This window comes from Phycodurus eques, chromosome 2, assembly GCF_024500275.1.
Source record: "Phycodurus eques isolate BA_2022a chromosome 2, UOR_Pequ_1.1, whole genome shotgun sequence".
Lineage (NCBI taxonomy): Eukaryota > Metazoa > Chordata > Actinopteri > Syngnathiformes > Syngnathidae > Phycodurus > Phycodurus eques.
In genome coordinates, this window is record NC_084526.1 from 11,177,808 (window position 1) to 11,192,665 (window position 14,858).

General features: G+C 40.2%; 2 protein-coding genes across 8 annotated transcripts in view; one reads left to right on the plus strand and one right to left on the minus strand.

Moving 5' to 3' along the window:
- gcfc2 (GC-rich sequence DNA-binding factor 2) overlaps positions 1-2,171 on the plus strand; it is a 12,523-nt gene extending 10,352 nt beyond the window's left edge. For 3 of the 5 annotated variants that reach the window (XM_061667117.1, XM_061667134.1, XM_061667128.1), the window contains 8 exons: positions 1-18; positions 97-241; positions 358-479; positions 1,030-1,106; positions 1,200-1,266; positions 1,357-1,503; positions 1,589-1,716; positions 1,863-2,171. The exon at positions 1-18 is cut by the window's left edge. In XM_061667117.1, coding sequence (XP_061523101.1) covers positions 1-18; positions 97-241; positions 358-479; positions 1,030-1,106; positions 1,200-1,266; positions 1,357-1,503; positions 1,589-1,716; positions 1,863-1,995 — 837 coding nt within the window. In that variant the 3' untranslated portion in view covers positions 1,996-2,171. Of the gene's footprint in view, positions 19-96; positions 242-357; positions 480-908; positions 1,107-1,199; positions 1,267-1,356; positions 1,504-1,588; positions 1,717-1,862 lie in introns of those variants that run through there. The other 2 variants (XR_009767441.1, XM_061667135.1) reach the window with 2 other exon arrangements.
- A 1,026-nt stretch (positions 2,172-3,197) lies between these two features.
- On the minus strand, positions 3,198-13,178 carry LOC133396886 (saccharopine dehydrogenase-like oxidoreductase). 3 transcript variants are annotated; one of them, XM_061667154.1, is made up of 12 exons: positions 12,903-13,178; positions 8,359-8,471; positions 7,520-7,600; positions 6,831-6,960; positions 6,684-6,733; positions 6,469-6,599; positions 5,621-5,738; positions 4,977-5,096; positions 4,845-4,901; positions 4,131-4,242; positions 3,932-4,013; positions 3,198-3,742 (listed from the first exon to the last, which is right to left on the minus strand). In XM_061667154.1, the coding sequence occupies exons 1-12, from the start codon at positions 13,099-13,101 to the stop codon at positions 3,652-3,654; spliced, it is 1,284 nt and encodes a 427-aa protein (XP_061523138.1). In that variant the 5' UTR covers positions 13,102-13,178; the 3' UTR covers positions 3,198-3,651. The 3 variants fall into 3 exon arrangements, with proteins under 3 accessions (XP_061523138.1, XP_061523130.1, XP_061523145.1); XM_061667146.1 differs by having other exon boundaries at positions 6,831-6,987; XM_061667161.1 differs by having other exon boundaries at positions 6,831-6,987; positions 13,099-13,164.
- Between the last annotated feature and the right edge of the window lie 1,680 nt (positions 13,179-14,858).

The following is a 14,858-nucleotide window of genomic DNA, read 5'->3' on the forward strand; positions in this document are numbered from 1 at the left end:
GGATGGAACCCTCTAAAGGTGCTTATATGTTCAGAATGTATCATGATCCACGATTAGTAGCTTTTAGGTAACTTGGTGTGTGTCTTTGTGTGTCAGGATACCAGCACAGACTTTGAAAAACTCCCATGGTTCACTGCAGTGGAGACCTTTTGTCATGGCCACGGTCACGAGGAGTTGGAGCACTTGGACAGAGAAATGCTTTCTAATGCCATTGAAAGGACAGTCATACCCAAAATAACAGGTAGCACACGTACACATTCTCATGTAATGTTTCTGGTTTTTGTTAACTTAGGAACAATGTCATTATCTACCCTTTCCCCTGATCTTCAACTTCTTTGCATTCTCTTCTCTATTCAGCCTTTGTGGAGCTAGTTTGGGACCCCATGTCCCTCCATCAGTCAGCCCGTCTAACTGAACTTTGTCATCAGCTGAGGGACGACTATTCAATCTTTGAAGGAGAGCAGAGTAAGCCGGTCACGGTAAGATTGATTTGAAACATATACTACTCATTAAAATTGTCAATATTCAACTTTCGTGTGAAATTTCAGGATGATCCTAAAATGTACTACAACCTTTAAAGGTGATCAAAGATTTTGACCTTTTCGAGAACAACAGGCTGTTTTCGAACAAGGAGCAGAAGGGCAAAATTCACAACAGGTATTTGATCCATGAGTGGACCAATACATTTCTTCCTTCAATTAATTTGACCATTGATCATTTGTTAGGTGTGATCTTGGTCTCATGATATCAAAACATGAACATAATACTAAAGATGAGTTTTTAAATACCAATTGTAGTTGTACCAGGAAGTAAAGTGGTTCATGGATCAAATAACTCTCCTTTATAGAGAACCGCAAGTTATGCAAAAAGTACTGAAACATTGTAACGTTGGCAATGTGCATTCAAAGGTTTGTTCCTGAAGTGGCACTAGAAAGCTGATTACTCCTAACCTTTTGTGAGTACCGTAGTGTTATTTTGTAGTGGTTCATATCCCGGGACCGTATTCATTATTTGCATTCATGTCCAAAGACACTCATCAAGGCTGTGATTGGCCGACTCAGGAGCTGTGTAGATGAAGATGTTTTCATCCCGCTCTACCCCAAAAAGTAGGTTTTTTTTTCCTTTGCTCAACCCCCCAATGCTTTGATTAAAACGTATATGTTGATAAAATTACTTTTGTTTCATTGCTGTTTTATTAGACTCCTAGAGGACAGTTTGTCTCCTCAGAGTCGGTTTAGTAACCAACAGTTCTGGATGGCCATTAAGGTATGATAATATACTATTACATATTTTTTTTCCATTATTTCTCATAAGTGTGTTAACTCTTGTTTGTGTGTGTGTTTGGGCTTGTGGTAGCTGCTAGGAAACATGGGGAAATGGGATCCACTGCTGCCCGATTCTGCGCTGAAGGAGCTGATGTTGGACAAACTGCTCTGCCGATACCTGACGATCACCCTTTGCAGCCAAACACTGTCAAAGGATGACCTTCCTGCATGCAAAAAAGTATATATATTAAATGGGGGAATTGGAAGAGCTTATGTTTTTCACATTTTCAGGTCTAAATTTGCGCTCTCCTGTCTCTCTCAAGATCGCAGACAGCCTGCCAACCAGTTGGTTCAGAGGAGAGAATGAATGTTTGCCTCAGCTCCAGTCCTTCAAAAACCACCTTGTTCAGAAAGCTCACAACATTTGTAAACAACAACCTCCAGACACAAGGTATTGTAAATTTAATGTGAGATATTGGAGCAATCTAAAAAGTTCTAATAATGCTCGGTTATGATTGACAATGTCAGAGGGGTATGTTTTTAACAATGATTATTGTTAATGTATTCATGTGATCCACACTTGTTCCCTGTCTTCAGGCTTGCAGTGGTTGAAGTGTTGCAAATTCTGAGTAGAATCCGATGCCACAACTCCATCATGAGCATAGCTGAAAAATACCACTATGAGGATGTCATCTACTCTCATCAGCTGCTCAAGCAAGAGACAGAATGAACATTAGATGAAGCACAGATTCTCACGGACTGTATTGTTTGCAAATAAATGTGCTGACAAGAGAAACAAAATGGTAAAAATTGAAGGCTTATCACTGCCAAGAGAAATGGTGTGAGCCGGAAATGTTCAGACAACTCAGTGATCATGTGGTTATCATCAGCAATTCACTGCTTCTATATGACTATTTTTTATAAATAAAGATTTGTATTTATTTTTGAAGTTTTCTGTCTATTCTGAGGTGTACCACATTTCATACTTCTGACATTAGTTGGCTCCATGCTACTGCAATGATGCACCAAGTGGAAAGCATCCACCTTGTAGCAAATGAAATAGAATTTCTGAAAACAAGCCAAGATCGCAAAAGTACTCACACTTGTAGAAGAATACTGTGAAAAGAAAAAATAGTCTGAAATGTACTTAAGTAAAACTTTAGTCAGTTGCTTTCAGATAAATATACAGTACCTGTTTTGATATCTTGGCATAACTGAAAAAATAACTTCTTTGCGCACAATTTCCCTCTTAACTATCAGTGCTCGTACTATGAAAAAAGCTAGCTAATTGGCGTGTGACTTTTATGCAATCAAAATGTTCCCAAAGCTTTGCTAATATTTAACAGGAACAAATCTGCAGTTCTCTTAAGCCCATGGATGGGGAATACCTTGACCTTAGAGTCAATGGGTAAAGATTTGTGACCCCCAGACCAGAAATGTCAGGAAATCAGACTTAGAAAACAACTTTACTATTGGCTAGGCACTATTTATCCTGCTCATCTAAATCAATGTAGATATGTTTCAAAAATATTTTTTCATCCATTTTCATTGTTATTCAAGGCAACTCAGCAGTGATCGAGCGGTACAATATATTCATATTTAAAGCTGTATCTTGAATAAAATTAAGCTACATATTTGTGGTGAACACTGGTGGAATGCTTCCAAGAGTCATTAAGCCACAAGAAATGTTTGAGGAGCTGGCTTTATTCAGGAGGCCCACACAAAGCAAAATGCATCAAACCAAGAGGCACATCCACTAAATCTGCACATCACTCACATTTGGATGGATGCAAAAAAAAAAAAAAAAAAACTTTCACATAATTCCACACCACACAGGCAACTTTTGCAAAAGTTTCATCGGAACATTTTGTGCACAATCTGAACGCTCATTCTTAAAAGCACTTATTTGGACAAGATGACTATGGTGATATTCCAAGAATTACCTACCAAAAACCAGCAGAACATGCCTTTAACAAAAGTAAGTACAGTATACACATACATTAGACTTCTATTCTCTACAACACACAAACTGCCTTGCTAGTGTTTTGAAAGCTGTCGTGTTTAAAACAATTATGATTGTATGAGAACAAAATCCAGGATTGTATCCTTTCTTACTCAAGCTAAAATCATGCTGGCACTTGATCATGCTAAGGAGCTATTGTTGCGAGCAATGAGTTATTAGTAATGTTACATTCTGCAGAAAGATAAGTGAAGACATTGTCACAAAAGTGTTGTTTGAATGTAATCTGACAATGCTTACTCTCTGGTTAAGGCTGACATGATGAATGAGCGTTCCAAATTTGGAAACATTCTAGTTGTTATTATGCAGCTGCTTTCAAAGTGCTTCAAGTAAAACCTGGAGCCCAGTGTCGTACAGGAAACGTTATCAGATGACAGAGAACTGGATGCCGTGTTTGTCAAGGCGCTTGATCAGGGTGGTTTTCACAAAGGCGGCTCCTGGTGTATACACTCCTCCACTAGAAAGATGGGGAGGAAAAACAAAATAGGAATTATACCTAAACTCTCAGGCTGTAAATATGAAAAAACTGCACTGTAGTACTGTGCTGTTATTGGTTCAATAATATCAACACCTATGGACACCTTTATTGAGTATAGAGTTCACAAGCAAACTTGTAAGTCGGCATTTTTTGGGGTTGATGACTCACCTCTTGGGCAAGGCTGCGGATTCGTTGAGGATTGTCAGAGCCGCCTGCACTAGAGCAATGGGTGTGGCCACGTAGCCACATTCTATAGAGGGAGAAACATTGTTAATGTGTCTAAAAGATAAACAACAGGGCTTTTTTTTTTTTTTTTAACCCTCTTTAAACATTGATTACAAACAAAACTGGTAACATTTACACTTACCTGGTCCTTGAACCAGGGTGCAAATCTTGCAGTTAGGCTTCCCCTGAGTGGGGTCCAGTCCCTCTGTATAACCCTCTCCATAGAAAGCGAACCGAAATGAGGAGGATTCCATCTGAAAAACATACAGTACATGTCATCTAGTGCGGGGATTCTCAAAGTGTGGTGCACAGGCTCCCTCTACAGTTGAGTTGTATTAAACTTTTTAATATTAGCATTTTGTAACTGTTTATGAATATTAATATGTAAAGTAGCACTTTTCATACATAGGTAATGCAAGACAAAGTGCTTCAGAGAGATAAAAAATAGACATTTAAAATAGCAGGAAGAATCCAAATAACCCACCTCTCCCAACACCACATGTATATGCAAACACACCCATACAAACACATATAATCCAGGGACGTGGCAGAAGGTACAATTATCCCGTGTATCCACCTGCTGCCATTTATACAACAGAATGATAGCTTTGTGTTCAACTAAAACAGGCCTAGATTTCACACAGGGTAATTATATTTGTGAGTAAATTCTCACAAAATTATAATTTCAGTATATATAATTTTTGCGCCGTTTGTTTTTTCTAATGTAAACTATGCCTCGACTCAGTAAAGGTTGGGAAACACTGAGAACTCATAAGGCTACAATGCATTGAACAATCTGAACTAAAGAGTTTCAGAAACGTTCGCTCTGTTTTTTTCAGCGTTGGTCAACATTCACCTGCTTACGAGTTGGTCCAGCCTTGGAAAAGAGTCCAAAGGAGAAGAACTCTGGGTGCTGGGAACCAACAGACAAGACATTAGCATACAAACAAAAAAATTCAGTAATATATTACCCTTTTTGTTACTTTACCTTAACGAGGAGGTTGCGTCCAAAACTGAACTTGACCAATAACCAGAAGATCATGCCGGCAAACAACAATTTGATGACACTGCCAATGCCGCCAACGCCCGCATAGGCCCCATATTGGACCTGGAGAGGGGGAAAAGCATGTAGTGAGTTCATGGGGGCGCTGTACTGTTGGACCAAAAAACTTCAAACGCCTTCACACAAAAATAAAAAAAATTGGCACTGCTGTTTACCAATTACATAAAAAATGCTGCATTTTTTTGTTATGCCACCACAGAAAGATACCAGCAGCTGAAGTGTGTGATCATCTCCATGGAAGCGGAAAATGCCATTTATTGCGCGGTCGTGGTACACACGTCTGTCCTGGCTGCTCAATACAATATGGTTAAAGTATTTATATATCACTAATTATTTTAACACTTCTATGACGGTTAAGAATATAATAATGTTACCTGAATCATTGCTTGTGCACTCAAATGAGTACAAGTTTTTTTTACAATGGTGACTGACTTTGAAATGGATTACTTTCATTTCCACTGTGTCCTATGGGAACGGATTGTGTTTTATTTCATTATTATTTTTTAAAAGGTTTTAAGGAACATAAAAAATAAAAATAAAAAACAACAGATGCAAAGACACAAACTGACCGGAGTGTCCTGATATTCCTCCACCAGGAACCGCTGTGTTCTCTTGACGACTGACGGATCAGAACCCATGAAGGGCACCGTGTACTGCTGGATCTCATTACTGTAGAACAATGCACCTCTACAAAAGAAACAGTTTGATGATGTACTCTGAATATAAATGTACACAACAGTGAAACCCCGTTGATTGCGGGCGGGGGGGGACTTTTTTTTTGTTACCCCTCCCAAAATAAAACAAAATACTGTTCACTCACCTGCATATTCACAATTCAAATATATTTTGGGAACCCATACGCTTTTATTTGCTGAAAATGTTTTTTTCATTATTATTACTATTTTAAAGTCGGGCCATAGCCCTCTCTAATAAAAAGTGCTTGTGGCATCCACAGGAAATTCTAAATCTTTTCGGGGGCGGGGAGGCAGGGCCTCAATAACTTGCTGATCTTCAGTAATCGCAGCAGAGTTCAGTCCCCCTTCTCCCCGCATAACACTATTGTGTTACATATAGTAAGTGCCTTTAAGAAGCCAGGCCTGATGGGGCAGTGTATGACATTGGCGAGTCGGGAGGTTGGCCAGTTGACACAAGCTATGGCGAGTCTGCATGTGATTGTCTGGGTGAGAGCTTTGATTGACAGGAGCTGCTGCATGAGCGTGCTCATTGCCTTTAGGTATTTTATTGTTCTCCTGGCACTCAAAAGATGACTGTAGCTCTCCTTTCCTACATGTGAGGGCATCACCGATTTCTGCGATTAAGCAGGGATTTCCGTGATAGAAATGGAGATGTGTTCCAAACAGGCATACGGGGTGAGTGGGACATTGTAACTCTTCAATAGTTGAGCTGCGTAAAATACCTGCGTTTGAGCTTGGTGCCAACAGAAGGCAAAGGTTTGTAGTCAAACTTCCGGCGAAGACTCTGAAGCTTGTGGCTGTCAGCAAAGCCATAGATGGCCGACTGCCACGTGCCATCGTGGATGCATCCTCCCTGACAGGAGAAGGCAAAAACATACAGTACAGTCACAGGAGAGCAAAGTTTATGCAATGACTTGTCTGCAATGTTGTCACATACTTCTGGGCCAGAATCGACGGTCAGAAAGCTCTCCAATGCAGTTAGAGTACCTGCAGACAAGGTGACAAAATGTTTTTAATTTAGGCAAATAAAAAAATAAAAATGAGTTCAACAGTTGGGCACACTCATACAATAATGTCCACATACCCTTGAACTGTTCCCTGGTGTACAGGACCCCCATGTCTGCAGGGATGGAGTCAAATCCACAGCTTCCGATGATGTACACGCCCCTTTCAGCTGCCAGGTTATGGTAGTTGAATTGCATGCCCTCCAGAAACTGCACACAAACACGTGGACTAGAGCACTAAGAGAAGACAACATTAGGCGTACCTGGCATAAAATCAAATTCACCAGATGACAGCTCTCATTCTTTCTTGAATATGAAAAAGATTTGCATAAACAATTTAGTTTTTTTGTATTTACATAAGCTGACCCTCATAGCTCACCATTGGCAATGACTTAACAACCAAGCAAAAGCAATGGGCAAAAGAAAAACTGACAAAAAAAAAAAAATCTGATTGCATAATCCCAATTACCATTGATTTTGCCTCAACGTGATATTGATCTCAAGAAATGCTACATTAGCACTACTACTTCACTTTTTTCCCCCAGAATTCCAGGAACTGATGACCTGATTATTAACAACTTGCTCTCATGATTTTCCCTCTTTAATTAAACGAAATGGTTCAGCGTTTAAACGATTTGAAAGGTACATTTGAGCATAGAAGGCCATTTTCCCTGCAAACAGCATAACTTGATTCAGCAATCAAAACTGCATCATGTTATCGGTTTGCCTTCTCACTGCACTCTAGTGTACAGGCAACACTAACACCTACTTGAGGTTCCCCACAGATGTCAAGGTGATGGGCTCCGTGCTCTACACAGGCTTTAACCACTGGCTCGCCAAAGAACCTGTACTATAAACACAGTAACAAAGACAAATCGATTCAGACCACATCACAGATACTCCTCAATTCAATTCAAAATAAAATGTAGACACACACTACTTTAAGAGTTAGGGATATTCGCTTTGGGATGAAATTTCAAGATTAATCTAAAATACATTAAAATCTTTACAGGTGAACTTCTCGAAACTTTGTCCAACTGTTCAATGTTTCGGTACTTTTTGTGTAACTTGCTGTTCCCTCACAAGACTGTGAATGGCAAATTTCACAACAGGTGCTTTTCCATTAAATGGTATTTCAAAAGTTAAGCGAAGGTCAAATTAAGTTCACCTGTCAAGGTTATAGTACATTTTAGGTTCATCCTGAAATTTTACCCGAAAGCCGATCACCACAAACTTTTTGTGAGTCATGCATTTGATGTTTCGTCTCAGTGTAGTTGTAACCAAACTGATCATGTGGCGCATTGACTGTGTAATCGTAGTGGGCAAACTTTGGTTTGAAACAAGAACCTGAATGAGTCACCATATACAAAGCAGCGTTGCTGGACACAACACGCTTTTGTGTGCCGTCTGTCTGTAGACTCCATTGTGTAAATGAATGCTGCAGTGTGTGAGACAGTCAGAGGAAGAGAGAGTGACACAGTCTCAGGGGAAAATTAGGAATAGTTAGGCAAAACTGACGGCAATTTTGGCTTCAAGTTTTCGTGTCCCGACTCCAAGACTGAACAAGCTCTCCCTTAAAAAAAGAGGCACCAGCTGTGGTCTACTTACAGGCCCAACACAGTTGAGAACAATGACTGCCTGCTTGCACATGGCGGCCAGAGAGTCGGGTTCCTCCACATCTGCAACAATAATGTCCACTTCGGTTCTCAGCTCGGGCTTTCCTGCAACGCGAGAAGAGCTTCAGTGGATTTAAAAACAAAGATAATTTAACCAATTTACTACTTCTTTAAAAAAATTATGCAAGGTTGAAATGGCTTTAATTCGTAGTGTACATACTTTGTACACCACCCTATTCACCTCCATTTTTCATACAGGTACAATGTGGAGAACTCAATTGAATTCAGTAGGTCAATTTAGAAAATACAATTATGGAGTGAAATATTTAATGATGGAGGGAAGAAATAGTATTGCTTACAGCCAATTATACCAAATAAATTATATTACATAATCAAAATGAATTTTGACATAGAAATGAGAGAAAGAATTTTGCTTAATGAATCAGTATGCTGTACAAACTTCACTCTCTCAATCAAATTTTCGAGTTCATTTTAATTTATTCAGATTCGGTTACTGTATTTCACTTTCAACAGAATCACATATTCACAGAATCTGCAATCACATGATCTGCTATCCGGGAAACCAAATTAATGTCCAATCTACAGACCAATATTATTACAGACTGGATAACAGATGCATTCAAAGTCGCATCATGTCCAAGCTGCACTGAGTCGTACAACTTTTTTTTGCAATTCATAGCAACTATTTCACATAAATCAAACATACAAAAAGCTCTCATTTCCTGTTTCACCTAAGCTGTCAGCTTGTCATGTGATTAGCATATCAGTTGTCAATTCACATTTCATTGCAGAACAAGCTTACAATTCATATTTAATCTCTCTCCAAAACAGTTCAGCTTTTATTCACTGTTTTTCCATTTTTCAAATTCTACTCATCTGACATTACAAATAATTTCAGTTCAGCGTCAGCTCTTCATGTAGTTTCAACAGAAATTCCATTCTCTACTTGATAAAACTTCAAACATCCAATACACACACAAAAAAAAACAACAGCAGAATGCAATGTGTATTCTTTTATACACACAACATCCACAATGATACAACTATTGTCACTAATAAATCAGACATAGAACAAAGAGTAAGTGTCAAATGCAGACCTAAGGTAAATGAGTCCGCAGTATTTATTAGTACATTGAATGAGACAAACGTGGCCAATGTGACCAAAGTAATAAATTTGGATGCTTCTGAATTTGCCCCAGGAAGCCCCTGACATCCTAATCCAGTGTTTCCATTAAATGATTACACTGACTGTTGCAAATTAGATTTTTAAGTCACAGATGCATCATTGATTTTAAAACTGATTAGGCCAGTTTAATAAGACTGGGTGGTTTAAACTTTTATAAGGAAAGTAAGCATATTTGGTAACTAAATTGCAATGGATTCCACATGCACTACTGTAGGCCTGTAGAAACAAGAGGTCTCCCAGCCCATCAACAAAAATGCATTTTGATAGAAAATTATATTCAGTTGGAATATAATTATTGCAAATTACTATACAAACCGTAATTCCAATGGAGTTGGGACGTTGTGTAAAAGTTAAATGAAAAAATACTGTACAATGATTTGCAAATCCTTTTCAACCTATATTCAGTTGAATCCACTACAAAGACAAGATATTGAATGTTCAAATTAATAAACAAACGTATTCCAAAAATGCAGACAAGGGCATGTTTACCAATATTAATGAAGTACAACTCCAATTCCAATGAAGTTGGGACATCGTGGTAAACGCATTTATAAATAAATTTTTAAAAAAAATAAAAAATAAAAATAAAAAGAATACAATGATTTGCACATCATGTTCAACCTATAATTAATTTAATACACTACAAAGACAACATTTAATATATATTAGATATTTAATGTTAAAACTGATGAACTTTGTTTTTAGCAAATAATCATTAACTTAGAATTTCATGGCTGCAATACGTTCCAAAAAAGCTGGGACAGGGTCATGTTTACCACTGTTACATCACCTTTTCTTTTCACAACAGTCAAGAAACGTTTGGGAACTGAGGACACTAATTGTTGAAGCTTTGTCAGTGGAATTCTTTCCCATTCTTGCTTGATGTACAGCTTCAGCTGTTCAACAGTCCGGGGTCTCCGTTGTCATATTTTACGTTTCATAATGCACCACACATTTTCAATGGGAGACAGGTCTGGACTGCAGGCAGGCCAGTCTAGTACCCGCACTCTTTTACTAGGAAGCCACGCTGTTGTAACACGTGCAGAATGTGGTTTGGCATTATCTTGCTGAAATAAGCAGGGGCGTCCATGAAAAAGACATTGCTTGGATGGCAGCATATGTTTCTCCAAAACCTGTATGTACCTTTCACCATTAATGGTGCCTTCACAGATGTGTAAGTTACCCATGCCATTGGGTAACCAACACAGCCCCATACCATCACAGATGCTGGCTTTTGAACTTTGCATCCATTACAGTCCGGATGGTTCTTTTCCTCTTTGGCCCGGAGGACACGACGTCCACAATTTCCCAAAACAATATGAAATGTGGACTCGTCGGACCACAGAACACTTTTCCACTTTGCATCAGTCCATCTTAGATGAGCTCAAGCCCAGAGAAGCCGGCGGCGTTTCCGGCTGTTGTTGATGAATGGCTTTTGCTTTGCATAGTAGAGTTTCAAGTTGCACTTACGGATGTAGCGCCGAACAGTATTTACTGACATTGGTTTTCTGAAATGTTCCTGAGCCCATGTGGTGATATCCTTTACACATTGTCGGTTTTTGATGCAGTGCCGCCTGAGGGATCGAAGGTCACAGGCATTCAATGTTGGTTTTCGTCCTTGCCGCTTACATGCAGTGATTTCTCCAAATTCTCTGAACCTTTTGATGATATTATGGACCGTAGATGATGAAATCCCTACATTTCTTGCAATTGTACGTTGAGGCACATTGTCCTTAAACTGTTCGACTTTTTTCTCACGCAGTTGTTCACAAAGAGGTGAACCACGCCCCATCTTTGCTTGTGAATGACTGAGCAATTCAGGGAAGCTCCTTTTATAGCCAATCATGGCACCCACCTGTTCCCAATTAGCCTGTTCACCTGTGAGATGTTCCAAACAGGTGTTTGATGAGCATTCCTCAACTTTCTCAGTCTTTTTTGTCACCTGTCCCAGCTTTTTTGGAACGTGTTGCAGCCATAAAGTTAATGATTATTTGCTAAAAACAATAAAGTTTATCAGTTTGAACATTAAATATCTTGTCTTTGTAGTGTGTTCAGTTAAATATAGGTTGAACATGATTTGCAAATAGTGTATTTGTTTTTTATTTATGTTTAACAAAACGTCCCAACTTCATTGGAATTGTAAATATACATTTACATATTTTCACCCACAATAGTAAGACAAGCCAAAACTCAATACTTCGACCATAAACTTTGAAAGGGGTCACATTTAGTACATACTGGACTGCATAGTTGCACCCAAAAATTCAAAATTACGTGATTAAGATCAGCGATTCGCAATGTGCCGTATGTGATCATCCGGTGTGCCGCTTATGTATTGAATTGTACTGTATTGTAACTTGGTTCCTCTATGCCAGCAACAGCTAGTGACAGAACAATTAAGTACTCTTCCACTAGATGGCAAAAGGTACAATTAAGATGTTTCTCAATCTGTTGCCATTCATACAACATTGTTTTACGTTTAACTAAAAAAGGCCCAGATTTCACACAGAGTAGGTAAATTGAGACTAGATCCTCATGATTTTTATATTGTTTCCGACCTTTTTGTTTGGTGGCGTGCTGTGAGATTTTGCAAATGTACAATAGAAGCCATGTCCAAGAGAGGAGGTGCAACAGACTTTCTTGAACATACCAACAACTTGTTACATTTGCAAAACAAAATGGGGACTGTAGTGCGTGCGTGTGTGTGTGTGTGTGTGTGTGTGAGAGTTCCTAAGTGGGCTTCAACAGAGAACTGGTATGTTCCATCAGCTGTTGTACACTCCCAAAAGACAAAGACAAACAGGAGGGGTGGGGGAATCAAAGATTAAAACATACCCATCTAATCCTCTGGTAACCGTCATGAGTACAGAAATGTTCCCAGGTTCTAATCTAGTGATGGTCTTTACTTTCCATGTTTAGAATGTTCCATGGAGACCATCCTAGACCTGGAAAATTACTGGAACAGTTGGTTCCATTTTGCAACATGTTTCAAACGATAAAGATAACGTCAGCCCAATGCATGTTCCAAAATAACACATTTTGCATATGTGACGCCAGATTTCGACTCAATAATAGCTCGAACTGTATTGTTAGCTTGGTTGTACTTTGGAGTTCAGCAGCTAGGGTCCCAAGTCACCACTTCAGTGATAAGTGAATTTGGATAAAAGGTGAAATCAGATTAGTCTAATTGAGTGACAAAAACGTTTCAAGGCTGTCGTCGGTACGGGAGAACGCACAGCTAGACGTCAGCAATATTCCTAAATAGCTACGCGCCAATAAAACGCAACAGTAATGAGTTTAGCAAGCCGTGAAGTGACCCAGCTACAAACCGAGGACAGAGGCCGCCTGCTCCAGAACTTGCTCCAACTTCTGCCTGCTCCTGCCGGCCACGGCCCACTTGAGGCTCCCTCGCGGACCCTCGGACGCCGTCCGAGCCACCTCCTCCACCACAAATTGCCCCGTGAACCCGGAGGCTCCGAAGATAACCAGGTGGAAAGGTCTGCTGGACGATGTGTGAACACTCACCATGATGACCGCGCACAAGTGGAGCGAGAGCACGGCGACACCTGACTAACTATACTTTCCTACCCGGAAGAAGAGCGAGAAACTGCTGTGCGATACGGCACGATTTAGTGTCGATCCGATACCAAGAAAAAGGCAGGGCCAGTATCGTGATACCGACAGCGATGTTGTTTTTTTTTAAATATTTAAGATGCATTATTCTTAAGTATCGAGACACCGTGACATTTCTTATTGAATCTTTATGACATTTAAGTGTGACTCTTCACTTTTAGATTATTAATAATTTAAAACAAGCGAAGGATTTGGGCAAAGTTTAGAAATGTAAAGAGAACGTTTGCAGTTTTTAGCCCCCCCCCCCCCTGTAAATACGTGTACTGTTGTAATCTTTGTCTCAAATATGTAAAGTATAAATACTGTTTACATATTTTAAACATTCTGGTACCCACATACACATCCATGAAAATTCCTACTTCGTGGTTTTTCACCTTTCGCAGGGGGTTCTGGTCCCCATTAACCGCGAAAAAACGGTTTGCTAATCTTATGCCCAGTTATGAGGAAGAGAGGGATGGGCATTTATTTCATTTTCCGTAGGTGAATAATCCAAAATAGTTTCAAGAAAAGCTCTTGAAGACCAAATTAACAGGTCAACACAAGGCTGTGGGCGTGTACGGATTAAACCATGAGTGCACGGCAAATAATTGACACTCTTTTATCTCTGATTGGGTGTTCTCCCTTGGGCGTGGTGGAGTGGCGCTTAAATTGTCGATAGTAAGCAGCGACGCATAGACTAATTAGTTCCCTCTTCAATAAAGGGGAGACGCAGGAACTTTAGTATCGAGCTCATTACACTTTTTTTTTCTTTTTTCTTTTTGTCCTGTTCTGCTGTTAGGTCAAGCAGAATGGAAAATCTTTATCCCTTTTATGCCAGAACAGATTTACTGTGTCACAGTGGAGTTTTTAAGCTTCCGCTGTGGTTTCTTAGTATTATAATTGGGGTTTATTGAAAAGCAGACAGGGAGCAGCCACGGGCCATGAGAGGAGGTCGGACCCATTAGGCCGGACAACCACGGACGAAGAGGGCCACCCCACCCAGACCTGCAGCACTGACGCCGCCCCCCATTCCCGCCAGCACCCTCTACCCGCCCCTGAGTGTGGGAGGTGGACCACCCCAAACCAGGCAGGGAAAAGAACCCCACAGCCCGCAGGGGACCCCCCGGCGAGAGAAGAGGAGGAAATAGGCCCGAGGAGCGACAGGAGTACCCCAGTGCCCCCACCAGCAGCCACAGCGGGGGACCCAGGCGGGTGACAGCCGGCACCGCCCCAGCACCCACGGAACATGGGCGAGTCACCATCACACCACCATTACTCCCCAGGAGGTCACCGCAGTGGTTCCCCCCCACCCCCGAGATCAGGAAGGAGTGAAAAAAGTCCTTGCAGACTCCGGAACAGAAAACACAGGGACAAGAGGAGAAGATCCCCACAGCATGCATATGTCTTTGCACCATGCAAACCGATCTAAAATGTGTGAAAATAAAAAGAAAAAAAGGAAAAAGAAATAAATAGAATAATTATTTAAAAAAACAACAACAACCTTGACAACAAAGAATGTGGAATTCCATTGTTTACTTTCACACTTATGAAAATAGTGTTGCTTTTTTGCCAGAACTAAGACAAGGGCGTGCAAAATCCTCTCGGACCGTCTGCACCCCGGTCACCAGTTCTTCCAGCTCCTTCCCTCAGGTAGGCGCTACCGATCAACGCAA